Genomic DNA, 11,416 nt, shown 5'->3' on the forward strand with positions numbered 1-11,416 from the left:
CCACACATTAAAAATCTTACCATGGCATTTAGAGCAATTATGCTTTCATTCACAGCTAAATCTCAAAAGGACTTTAATAAAAAGAAAACCTGAATCACAGCTATAAGTACTTGGGATCCAGCCCAAATACTTAAAAACCAAAAACTAGTTTAAAGCTTTATCAAACACTATACACAATATTCACATACACAAATGCAGTCAATTAAGAGACTTACTTAATTCATAATTGTGTTATCTTACAGTTTAAATATTTTATGAAGTACGGACATAAAAGTAAGACTCTTCTGCATTAGTTTGCGGCACTATTGGACCTTATAGTGGCTAACCCACTACAATGAGGTGGCCTTGCTTCCCCTTGGTGATGGCTGGACTTGCTCCTCTAGTGATGTCGATGACTCCACTTCCTCCGCTGTACGTATGTGAAATGCTGAAATTTAAAGAGAAAATTGTATAATTAACTTTTTGCCACACTAAAGAGAGATCTATATTTAGAAGGTTTTCTTAAAGTTAAAAACACTTACGTTCCTCCTTCGACAATGTTGAGCATCTGAGGTTTCCTTGCAGAGTCCACGATTAAGGTAACCGCCTCAATCAGATGAGGAACTTGCAGAATCAGATCACCCTGCGAGAGGAGAAAACAAATCAAGCATGTTACTTTTCCGCTGTTCATTTTCATGTCTTGGCATTTTCAAGAATACTAAGATCCCTGCTGAGAGGGAGGCAGACGACACCCACCTTGTCCTTCTTGAGGTCGGTGGGGATCCGCAGCAGCAGGAACGAGTCGCCCTCGGCCGTGATGGCGACCTCGTTGAGCGACTCGAAGGCCAGGCGGTGCTTGAGCTTGAAGGTGCGGCCCTCCAGCAGGTACAGCGCGTCGTCCGTCACCACCAGGGCGCGCTCGCGGGGCTTGTAGCCGTGCCGGTCGAACTTGGTCACGGGGCAGCAGTACTGGAAGCACGAACGGCACGTTCAGCGGACTCTGACACTCTCCGGTGCGAACAACGACGGAGAGAGGACACTCACCCTGATCTTCTCCGAGGTCGAGTTCCTGAAGGACGGCAGCAGCGCCCGCTGCTCCTCGCTGAGCCTGTCCTCCACGAACAAGGGCCCCACGCTCTGCGGGTAGCTCTTCTTCTTCCCTGCAACAGGCGTAGAGTACGTCAGGCTCATTTCGACACGCAGACAGTGGGGCGCCTGCGAGGCGGCCGGTCCCGCGGGACAGCCGTGCCTGCCGGCCTGCCTCGCCCCTGCCGCTGGCGATACCCCGCGCGCAGAGCAACGCCGCAGGCAGGGGGTATCGCGACCGTGGACACGGTCCGCGCTGCCGCGCTGCAGCTGCTCGCGCGTTGCGTTCACCGTGGCTACCCTCAAAGCAAGCCTTGCAGTGGGATTGGACTGACCCTTGAACAGCTCCTCGGCGTGCTGCTTGAGCTGCAGCTGCCGCTTGCGCTGCGCGCTCAGGCCCAGGCAGTACTTCCTGGCCTGCCAGGAGGTGTGCAGGCGGCGCAGGATCTGCGACGTCTCGGTGCAGTGCGGCGGTGCCGGCGGCCATGACTTGTCCAGGACGGACTTGGGCAGCGAGCGCGACAGGCGCGTCAGGTACTCGCACTTGGACAGCATGATGAAGCGCCTGCAACACGCGGGCACGCGGGGCGGGTTAGTCGCGGGTTCGAGTCCCGGCAGCGCGCGTTCCACGTTCCACGTGTTCCACGTTCATGCCGCACCTGTTGAGGTCGGTGGGCGGCCCGTTGCGCGTGATGAAGCCCTCGATGAACTTGCGCACGGTGACGGCGGCCTGGCGACGCCGGTCCGCCCTGCGCCTCGCCAGGAAGCCCCTGGCCAGCGCCTGCATCTGGATGGCGGCCGCCCGCATGCGCAGGAAGATCTGCCGCTGCCGCCGGCCCTTCCACACCTTCTGGATGATGGCGGCGATGTGGTGCTTGTGCTGCTGGAAGGCGTCCTCCGTGCTGAACAGCGTGCGCGGCCACCGGATGAACAGCTTGGTGCTGCGGACACGGACAGGCAGTCAGACACCGCGATCACCGCCTAGGGATTCAAACAACGCCGCCACCACCCGCCACACTTACTTGCCCATGCGGAAGTCGTCGGGCTGGTACCCGAGGTGCTTCACCAGCGTGCCGACGCCGTCCTTGGCGGGGCCGCGGTAGTTGGGCCACGTCGCGGGGCACAGGCTCTTGTAGCGCTCCAGGAACGCCTCGTAGGGCCGGCGGTACGCGAAGCCCGCGCGCCGCACGCGGAGGTTCTCCATCAGCCCCAAGTACTTGACCTGCACGCCGAACAAGCAAAATTAGCGCGCGGCTAGAGACAGAGCGACGGAACAACTTTTCTTAGCCCCAGGGGGCCGGCGGGTTGGGCGTATACCCCGTGCGCCAGCGCCGCGCGCGCGCGCCGAGTATCGCCGTCGCTTGGCAGTGGCGTGGCGCCGTGGTGTGCACGCACGCACCTGGTGGATGACGACCTCCTCGGTGAAGATGCCGGCGGCCTGGAAGTCGTTGGGCTTGATGCAGCGGATGTACGACGGCTCCTTGCACATCAGGATCTCCATGAGGCGGTTCAGGCTGTTCTTGAACTGCGTCACCGCCGTCTCGGGGCGCTTCTTGGTGCGGAGCTCGCTCTCGGGGAACGTGGTCTGCGGGCAGAGCGGGGAGGTTAGCACGCCTTGAGAGGAACCAGTTGGAAGTTCAAAACGGGCAGGTGGGACTGCACCTGGGTAACCGAGTTGGTGGAGAACGTCATGGTCTCCCTGAGGTCGCGGAACAGCAGGTCGTTGTTCTTCTCCAGGAAGCCGTCGATGCGGTACGTCACGTCGCCGGCGTAGTGCACCAGCTTGAACTCCTCGCGCTGCATCGTCTTCTGGGTCTGCTTGTCGGCGGTGCGGTGGCACACGTAGTGCGGGTGGCCGTCCAGGTGCTCGTTGAACTTGGCCAGCAGGCTGAGGTCGGTGGGCTCGCCGGGCCGCAGGCACTCCTCGTCGAGGAGGGCGATGAGGCCGCGGTGCCGCTGCTCGATCAGGTCGATGATGACCTTGTTGTCGAAGTACGTCACCGCCTCCCACTCGATGCCCTCGCGCAGGTACTCGTCCTGCTCGGACTTGAGCGTCAGCTCCACGAACACCTGCTGCAGCTTCTCGTTGCAGAAGTTGATGCAGAACTGCTCGAAGCTGAACCAAGAAAACAGTGTGTTAGTTTCACCGCAAGCTTTGAATTCTGGCGGTTGCCATGCCGAGCCCCACCTGTTCTTCTGGAACACCTCGAAGCCGTAGATGTCCAGGATGCCCATGACGACGTCGTTGCGCTCTTCGCGCGGCGGCTGCAAGCTGAAGTTGAGCCTGCGGACCAGCCAGGTGAAGAGGCGGTCGTACACGGCCTTGGCCAGGGCGTCGCGGGCGTACACCGCCATGTCGCGCGACAGCGGGGACGTCACCTTGTCTCCGTGCGCGTCGATGGTGCGGCTCACCAGGGCCTCGCTCAGGCGGCGCGCGTCGCAGCCCAGCAGCTGCAGGACAGGTCAACGGTGAGCACACGGGACAACGGGGCGACGCCGGGACTCGAACCCGCGACTACGCACCTCGGCGATGATGGCCACCTCCTTGGGCTTCTCCACGGCGGCCACGCCGTCCACCTCGGCGAAGGTGATGTTGCCCAGGTGCAGGACGCTCGCCACGATGGCCAGGATGGCGTCCTGGTCCTCCTGCTGCAGCTCCATGGTGGACATGGCGCGGCACATGGCCTGGAAGTCGGCCCTGTCCGTGCTCACCTCCAGGTCCGCGCGGTTCACCTGGTGCTGCGGGTCGACACACTGTGAATTAGACTCGGTCGAGGGAGCGCGAGGCGCTCGCGGCGTGGACACTCACCCCGTTGGTCAGGTAGTGGTACTGGGCGGGGTCACGGGACAGCTTGAGCTTGGCCAGCACCTGGTCGTCGGCGCCCGCCAGCAGCTGGTGGAAGATGTGGAAGTTGCGCTCGCCCGGGTTGTGGTGCACCACGCGTGACTTCTCCAGCAGGTAGCTGAGGATGTTGCCGCCCACGGGGTCGCCGCGGTAGTTGAAGGCGATGTCCATGTACTTGCCGAAGCGGCTCGAGTTGTTGTTGCGGTTGGTCCGGGCGTTGCCGAACGCCTCCAGCACCGGGTTGGACTGCAGCAGCTTGTCCTTGACGGCCTCCACGGTGCGGCCCTTGCCGGTGGCCGCCGCGATGTACTGCAGCACCTTCTTGGAGGCCTCCGTCTTGCCCGCGCCGGACTCGCCTGCGTCGTAAAAACATTCATTTTATGAGAAAGCGTGCAAAGAGCAAGCCACCAGGAGACCGCCGGTTCGCTCGGAGGGGCCAAAATCCAACAATCCGCATTTCCCTCTATCGAACCGCAGTCGTAACTCTGGGCGAACCGCAGTTCCGCGGCTTGCCTGAAACGGCTTGCATCGAGGAAGCAGCCCAGTCCGCTCACCAGAAATAAGCACGCATTGTTCCCGGTTCTCCTTGCACAGCGACCTGTACGCGGTGTCGGCCACGGCGAAGCTGCAAGCAGAAAGCCCACGCATGAGTCAACACCAGCACTCTACAGACACAAAAAAAAAGGAGCAAACGACTTCATTTAATTCACCCGCCGCAACTTTGCTACTTTGTTGCCTCTGTCTCTCTCGCACCCCGACGGGGCGCCCTGCGAGTGCGACAGAGACAGGGCGCTGTTGTTCGACACCAGTCTGCAGCCACGCCCGGCGGCCGGCGCTCCTTACAGGCCCTTTGCGTTTGTTTTTCCGGAAAGCTTCTAAGTGATGAGTATCGATTGTCCGAGAGGCCGAGCCAGGCCGAGCCAGGCCGCAGTGCCTCCCAGGTGCCTTCCTGGACAGCCACTCTATGCAAATCCAGGATCCAGACGGCGACCCCGGAACAGAAAAAGGGGGGGAGGGCGTCTGGAGAGACCGAGTCGGACTGAGTCATCCCGGCGTCGCTGACAGCGAGAGGCCGGCCGCGCGAGGTATTGGGTCGTCGCAGAGGGGGGAGGGAAGACCACAGGGCGACGCCCCCGCTCAGACTGATCCGTCGCTCTGTCTCTCTCGCACCCGCGGGGCGTCCCGCACGAGTGCGAGAGAGACAGAGCGACGACACTGTTCGGGCCACACGGCACAGGCTGATCCGGCGAAGCCACAGCCGATTCGGCGCGCCGGGCCACCGCGACCACAGCCACCATCGCACCGCGTCACAGCCCGTCCTGGTCCGAGTGGCGCCGATAAAGGAAAACGGGGCCGCGCAATCGGTGACGAAACAATGAGGGCGTCCCTTAATTACGTCGAGTCGGGTCGCTCTGTCCCCCTCAGTCCCGCCAGAGGGCAATGGGAGGGAGGGAGACGGCAGTGGAGCGCCTGCGGTGCTCGGGGTAGGCCAGCCCGCAACGCACGCGCGCGCCACGGGGCAGTGCAGCGCGCAGGCGGCGTGCGGCCTTAAGTAGCCTACACTGTCACGCCCGCCAAGCGATTCGCTATTCGCTCGTCGCCGTGCTTCGCTTTGCCTCGCTGTGACGGCGCGGCGGTTCACGTTCGAGACAGGCAGGCAGGCAGGCGGGGTCAAAGCCCGCTCGCTCGCTCTCTCGCCGCTCGTGTTCAAGTCGCGATGTTCCCGACCGGAAAAGAACAAAAAACTTGATACAAGCGGCGGCCCCGCCCCGCCCCGCCCGGCCCCGCCCCGCGCAGTCACGGCAGGGGACCTAACCTCTGGCCCGGCTCGTGCACACCATCTGGATCGTGACCAGCAATCAAGGGCGAGGTAAAACAAAACATGGCGGCGACGGCGGGGCGGGGCAAGGCGGGCGGGGCGCGTGGCTCTAAGTGATAGGACGGGCTAGGCGGCGCGGTTCCCTCACCGCTGTCCTCGGCCAGAGGAAGTTGTCGAAATGCATTCGCCTGATCCATCGTCGTGATGGCAGACAGACGGCCCACTGCCGGACGTCCCGCGGGGTTGCCCCACGCTGGAAAGGACAGTGTCCAACCTTCAGCAGCGCGTCGATTTCGCGTGTCGCGTCTCTCCTCAGACCTCGGGACCGCCAAAGGACGACACGGTCGCTGGTTCCCCTCGCAAGCCGCTGATTTAATCCAGCCTCGCGGAATTCCCTGTTGCATCGGTTTCCCAGACCAAGGGGCCGGTCTGTGCCGTGTGCAGCCCCGCTTTTTCGCGTCACTACACGTTAAGTCCCTTTCCGTTTTCCACGTTTCGCGGTACCGCCGGGCTTATCACACGGCCTGCACGGCCTGCGAGGCATGATTCACCGGCCGGCCGGCCTGGCAGTGACACTCCTTCGAGTTGCCCGCGCACCGATAGCCGCTTAGCGCGCTCAGCTGACTCGGCCGCCAAACCAATCGGCGACCGTCGCGGACGGCCACGGACGGCCACGGACGCGTCGCGGCGGATCGGAGCCGATAAGCTCGGCATTCCTGGTGGCCTAATTGAACGCACCGCCAATCCCTGTGACGTAATTTGGCCGCCGCGCCGGGCGGTGCCGGGCCGTGTCCGACCAACCCGCGGCGGCCGCAGGCAGCGTAGGCCCTTGCAGTGCAGGCCCTTGCAGTGCAGGCCGGCCGGCGGGCAGCCGACCGTGGCGCCGTCTGGCGGCGCGCGCCCGAACACGCCGCCGGCCGCACAGCTGTTTCTGGGCGCGCGACTCGCCGAGTGGAATGGAACACCACCGCCGGCCGGCGTGGCCCTGCGTGGCACCGAACACGTCCAAGACGTCGCTCTGTTCGGAAACGGTTTCGCAGTGGAGGCCTTGGCGGTCGGTTGGTCCATGGGGGTCGTTGCTCGGCCGAAACAGTCCATCGCGGCGGTTTGAAAATGCCTGCCGACCTCAGAAAGTCGGCCAAGCAGCCGCCGCCACGCGCAACCCGCCGTGATGCACTTGATGATGCAGCGGGCGCCGGCAAGGCGGCGGCGTGGTGCCGAATGCACCTGTCACCGCCCGGCTCGGCCCGGAGCGGCGCGGTGGCCAGAGGCCGCGAGAGGCCGGCCACAATCGCGCATGTCTCGAGGACCGCACGCTCCCTCTGGCATAACGTTGCACAGTGGGCCAGAAGACCGGTGGAGGTGACCAAAATTCTAGACGCGTTTTAAGCTCCAGAGTCGCAAAAAGTAACTCGAACCGAACGTGTGACCCCACCAATGGATTCCTCGCTCGAAGAGCAAACCATCGATGGGGTCACACGTTCGGTTCGAGTCCCGTTCAGCGACTCTGGAGCTCAAAACGCGTCTAAAGTTTTGGCCGCCTCCACCGGTCATCTGGTCCACTTTGCGTTGGCGCGCCGCGGACCCGACAGCTTCTTTTAAATTTTAAATCCCGGCGCGGCGCCAGTGCGCCAATGCCTTTTGTTCGGCATCGATAAGCTCCGCTGCACGTGTTTATTCGAGATAAGATACAGCCCGGATCGAACGAGCCCCATTCCGATCGCAGCCAGCGCAGCCGGCCAAGCAGCCAAGCGGTACCGGTTTGCATTGCACTGTCGGGAAGCTCTGCTCGAATTTAGAGATGGGCCGTTCGTTTTCGCGCCCGTAAGACGCCGACCCCTTCGCGCGCGGCACGGACGGAGATTTACCGCTAGCTTGATATTCGGGTATTGATTTCGCGATCCAGTGTCCGTCTCTTTCTCTTTTACGTTCCATTAGTTAGTTACCTGGCGTTTTGGACCGGTAATCGATTTCGTTAATGTTTGGCCGCGTCGCCACGCCCTGCGGCCCCGCCGGCCCCGCCGGCCCCTCCCTTGCCCTTCGACCCCGCCTTCGGGCCCTTCCTAGCCTTCCTCGCAAACGCCGCGCCTTAAAACGATTCGTGTCAATCATCGTTATCAAAACCAGACCGCCGCCGTGGCTTTATGGCCAAAATGAGCTTTAAGCGGCTTTTGCGCCGAGGAGTGCTGACGGTGCTTGTTTCCGAGCACGCTCGGGTAGGGAGACATTAGAGAGACTCGCAAGAGGTCTTTCTAGGGTCTCTCTAAAATCTCTCTAAGGTATCTCTAAAATCTCTCCAAAATTTCTCTAGGGTTCCTCTAAAATTATTCTTTGGTCTCTCTAAAATTTCTCTAGGGTTTCTCTAAAATCTCCGTAAAATTTCCCGAGGGTCTCTAAAATTTCTCTAGGGTGTCTCTAAGACCTCTCTAGGGTCTCTCTAAAACCTCTCTAGAGTCTCTCCAGGGTCAAGCCCGCGAGGGAAAGCCCGGCGCGGCAAATGGCAGCGTTTATCCCGCTGAGCTGGCCGTCAAGCTGGTCATCAAGCTGGACGTCGCGAAGCACTTTGTCACTCACATGTGCGGCGGCGCGTCGAAGAAGTGCGTCTTCTGGTACTCCTCGATCACCTGCGGCGTGTAGATGGGCAGGTCCTGGAAGGGGTTCACCGAGACCAGGACCTGGCCGATGTAGGTCTGCAGGGACAGAGACACGTGCAAAAAAAAAGATAAAAACATTGTCACGCCCTTGTTTTGTTGCTTTTCTGTTGACACCGAGGTGGACACTCACGTAGGGGAGGTTCTCCTTGAACCTCTTCCTGAGGTTCTCGACGAAGGCCCGCTCGTCCGTGTGGTTCTCCAGCATGACGGCATCCTGGACCCCCACGCGGTCGCGCTCATGCAGGCTGTGCTCCATGTCGCTGCAACGGAACGGGAAAGGACAGACCAATTAAACGTCGCGCTCCAACGGGAATCGAACCCGCTCCAAGTCCGTCAGGAAGAAAATGAGTTTATTCTCGGAGGCCTCTCGCTTCCCCCCTCGGCCTTCCGTACTGTCGTGCCACGCGTCGTGCGTGGCATCGGTAAAGCAAATCACGGCGAGAAAGAAAGAAAGAAGACAAATGTGCGTCGAGACAGATCGCAGCAAGGGAAAGTCCTCAAAGTCGTCAAACTGCAGCTGCCGGTGCTTCTCACTCATTCATCTTTATTTCTGATTCCTTTTTATCTGAAAATGACTGGCACATTCATTGGGCGGCCCTCGAGTCCGCTTGCCAAGCGGTGGCAGTGTGGTGGCACGGCCGCCAAATCCCTGGTGACGCAAAATGCGCCGGGAAGGACCTCAACACTTCATCCCCGGCCTCAGCTTCGGCAAGGCACGTTCCGCCCACATGACGGCGTGCACGAACCACGTAACGCCGCGTCGTCGGCGACTCGTCGCGCGGCGGCCACGCAGTGGGCCGGAAGACCGGCGCAGGTGGCCAAAACAACTCTTAGACGCGTTTTGAGCTAGAGTCGCTAAATGGGACTCGAACCGAACGTGTGACCCCACCAATGGATTCCTCGTTCGGAGAGCAATCCATTGGTGGGGTCACACGTTCGGTTCGAGTCTTATTGAGCGACTGTGCAGCTCAAAACGCGTCTCGAGTATTGGCCGCCTCCACCGGTCTTCTGGCCCACCGTGCGGCGAGGCCCCTGCCAACGCGCCCTTGACTCTCGCTTCGCTACTCGCTCGCCAAAGTTCGCACAGTGTGGCACCGTTGGCGCCGCCGGTCCGCCGCCGGCAGATTGACAGTGAATCCGAGTTATCTGATACACTTGCGGGCAACTCATTGGCAAGGCTTTGCAGCGCGACAACAATAATAAGCAATAAACGCCGGCTAATCTGAGCCATCCAATGTCCGCGTGAATGCAAAGTGCGAAACTGCGCTCACCGAGGAGTAGTCAAGAGCAGAGAGCGTATAGAGTCCACGCAAGAAATGACAAAGCAATCCGACACGGGAACATGCGTATCTATCAATTTCGCCACAACGCCTGCTATCACACACACCGCACTCAAAACTCGATGCACAGCGAAAAATGTCGACATTGTTTTTGGTCAGTGCAAAAGATAAGTAGCAACGCTTCGCACATAAGGACTGCTGGGAACCCAACTCGACTCGGCCGCCGTCGGAAAGGGCAAGTGTTGCAGACGCCGCTGAAAACAGAAGCCATTTGGCGGCCTTGGAGACACGTACTCTGCGCGGGGGTATGGGTACCGGGTATCCATGGCGACGGATGGACCGCTCCAGTCAGCAGGCGTGGCGTGGCGTGGCGTGGCGTGGCGTGGCGTGCGTGGCGGTCAGTCAGCCTGCACCGCCTTGACTCGTTCGACTGGCGCTGCTGCTGGCGCACGCACCGCCAGGAGGACGACCACCGTCAGGGCACGGCGACGTCACCAAGGCCTTCCTTATCGCTCCCGAAGACGGTCGAAGACGGTCCGCGCCACGAGTACTTGGGACGCGGGGAGATCGCCGAACTGACCGCGGTGGTGGGCGGACCGAGCGGCACTGCGTCCTGCGTCCCCGCGGCGTGGCCCGCGCCCGAGCCTGCGCCCCGCGCCGCCACCGCCACGCCCGCGGCAAGGCCCGCGGCAAGGCCAGCCAGTCAACACAGTGTACAGCCCTGGGCCGGGCCCTGGGCCACCCCGCACAGTGGGCCAGAAGGCCGGTGGAGGCGGACAAACTCTAGACGCGTTTTGAGCTCCAGGGTCGCTAAATGGGTCTCGAACCGAACGTGTGACCCCATCAATGGATTGTCCTTCCAACACCGTTCGGTCACACGTTCGGTTCGAGTCCTGTTTATAGCGACTCTGGAGCTCAAAACGCGTCTAGAGTTTTGGCCGCCTCCACCGGTCTTCTAGCCCACTGTGCCCCGGGCAGCCCATGGGCGACGCAGTGCCGGCGACAGACTTTACAACCTCGCCGCCACGCCGAGCATAAACATTCGCGAAACGTTGTCGAAAGGCGCGACCAAACTAGAACACTCGAAATAATTCCACAAGTTTTAAAATAAGTTGACGAACAAACGCATTCGATTCGAAGAGAGACATTGCTGGGGATCGCGTCGGCCGTTTTACGCGAAGACTGTGGTCCAGTGTTGTGGCGGGCACTGGAAGCAGCGCGTCGAGGGGCGCGACTCTATCGGCTTGCCCCTCGAACGGAACCTTGAAAGGCCTCCTTGTCCGGCCAGTGTGCGACCGCACCGCGCCACTTCCCCGTACTGGACACTTGAAATGTTGTCACACACACACACACACACACACGCGCGCGGTCATTTCTTACTGGCGACGGTGTGCAACTCTCGCAAGTCTTAGTATTATTGCAGTCCGCAGCCAAACATATGGCTCGAGGAAAAATCAAAGCACTGCTGGGGCGGTGTGTGTGGCTGGATTAGAACGATACTACACCGTAAATCAGCCCCCCCCCCGGAGAGCAGAAGAGAGGAAAAGTGCGAGTATCGTAGGTGTGTGTGTGTGTGTGTGTGTGTTATCGAGAATAAGCACATGGGACACGCGTCACCTACGCAAACAATACACGAGGAGAACGGCAACAGACAGACAGACAGACGGACAGACACGGCGATCGAGTGCGGACGGAGGGACACTGGCACGAAGGACGGGCTGGAGGCTCCGCCAGGCTCGGCATTTGAATACGC

At 60.8% G+C, this 11,416-nt stretch overlaps 1 protein-coding gene across 2 annotated transcripts; it reads right to left on the bottom strand.

Annotated features, from left to right (window-relative positions):
• Positions 1 to 9,951, bottom strand: LOC117644372 (unconventional myosin IC). 2 transcript variants are annotated; one of them, XM_034383767.1, is made up of 16 exons: positions 9,852 to 9,948; positions 8,514 to 8,643; positions 8,304 to 8,419; positions 4,465 to 4,535; positions 3,875 to 4,266; positions 3,589 to 3,804; positions 3,254 to 3,516; positions 2,728 to 3,181; positions 2,465 to 2,650; positions 2,088 to 2,287; positions 1,725 to 2,006; positions 1,401 to 1,630; positions 1,024 to 1,139; positions 736 to 948; positions 522 to 622; positions 1 to 427 (listed from the first exon to the last, which is right to left on the bottom strand). In XM_034383767.1, the coding sequence occupies exons 1-16, from the start codon at positions 9,932 to 9,934 to the stop codon at positions 322 to 324; spliced, it is 3,159 nt and encodes a 1,052-aa protein (XP_034239658.1). In that variant the 5' UTR covers positions 9,935 to 9,948; the 3' UTR covers positions 1 to 321. The 2 variants fall into 2 exon arrangements, with proteins under 2 accessions (XP_034239658.1, XP_034239657.1); XM_034383766.1 differs by having other exon boundaries at positions 2,728 to 3,516; positions 9,852 to 9,951.
• Positions 9,952 to 11,416: the final 1,465 nt, after the last annotated feature.

Source organism: Thrips palmi, unplaced genomic scaffold (genome assembly GCF_012932325.1).
Source record: "Thrips palmi isolate BJ-2018 unplaced genomic scaffold, TpBJ-2018v1 HiC_scaffold_18, whole genome shotgun sequence".
NCBI lineage: Eukaryota > Metazoa > Arthropoda > Insecta > Thysanoptera > Thripidae > Thrips > Thrips palmi.

What these genes read in the sequence shown, in the direction of transcription:
- LOC117644372 (XM_034383766.1), bottom strand. Translation starts at nt 9,934, where the DNA reads ATGGCTTCTGTTTTCAGCGGCGTCTGCAACACTTGCCCTTTCCGACGG. An exon ending in TCAAGGAGAACCTCCCCTAC is followed by an intron (nt 8,420 to 8,513) that starts GTGAGTGTCCAC and finishes CTGTCCCTGCAG; the next exon opens with ACCTACATCGGCCAGGTCCT. An exon ending in CCACCAACTCGGTTACCCAG is followed by an intron (nt 2,651 to 2,727) that starts GTGCAGTCCCAC and finishes CTCTGCCCGCAG; the next exon opens with ACCACGTTCCCCGAGAGCGA.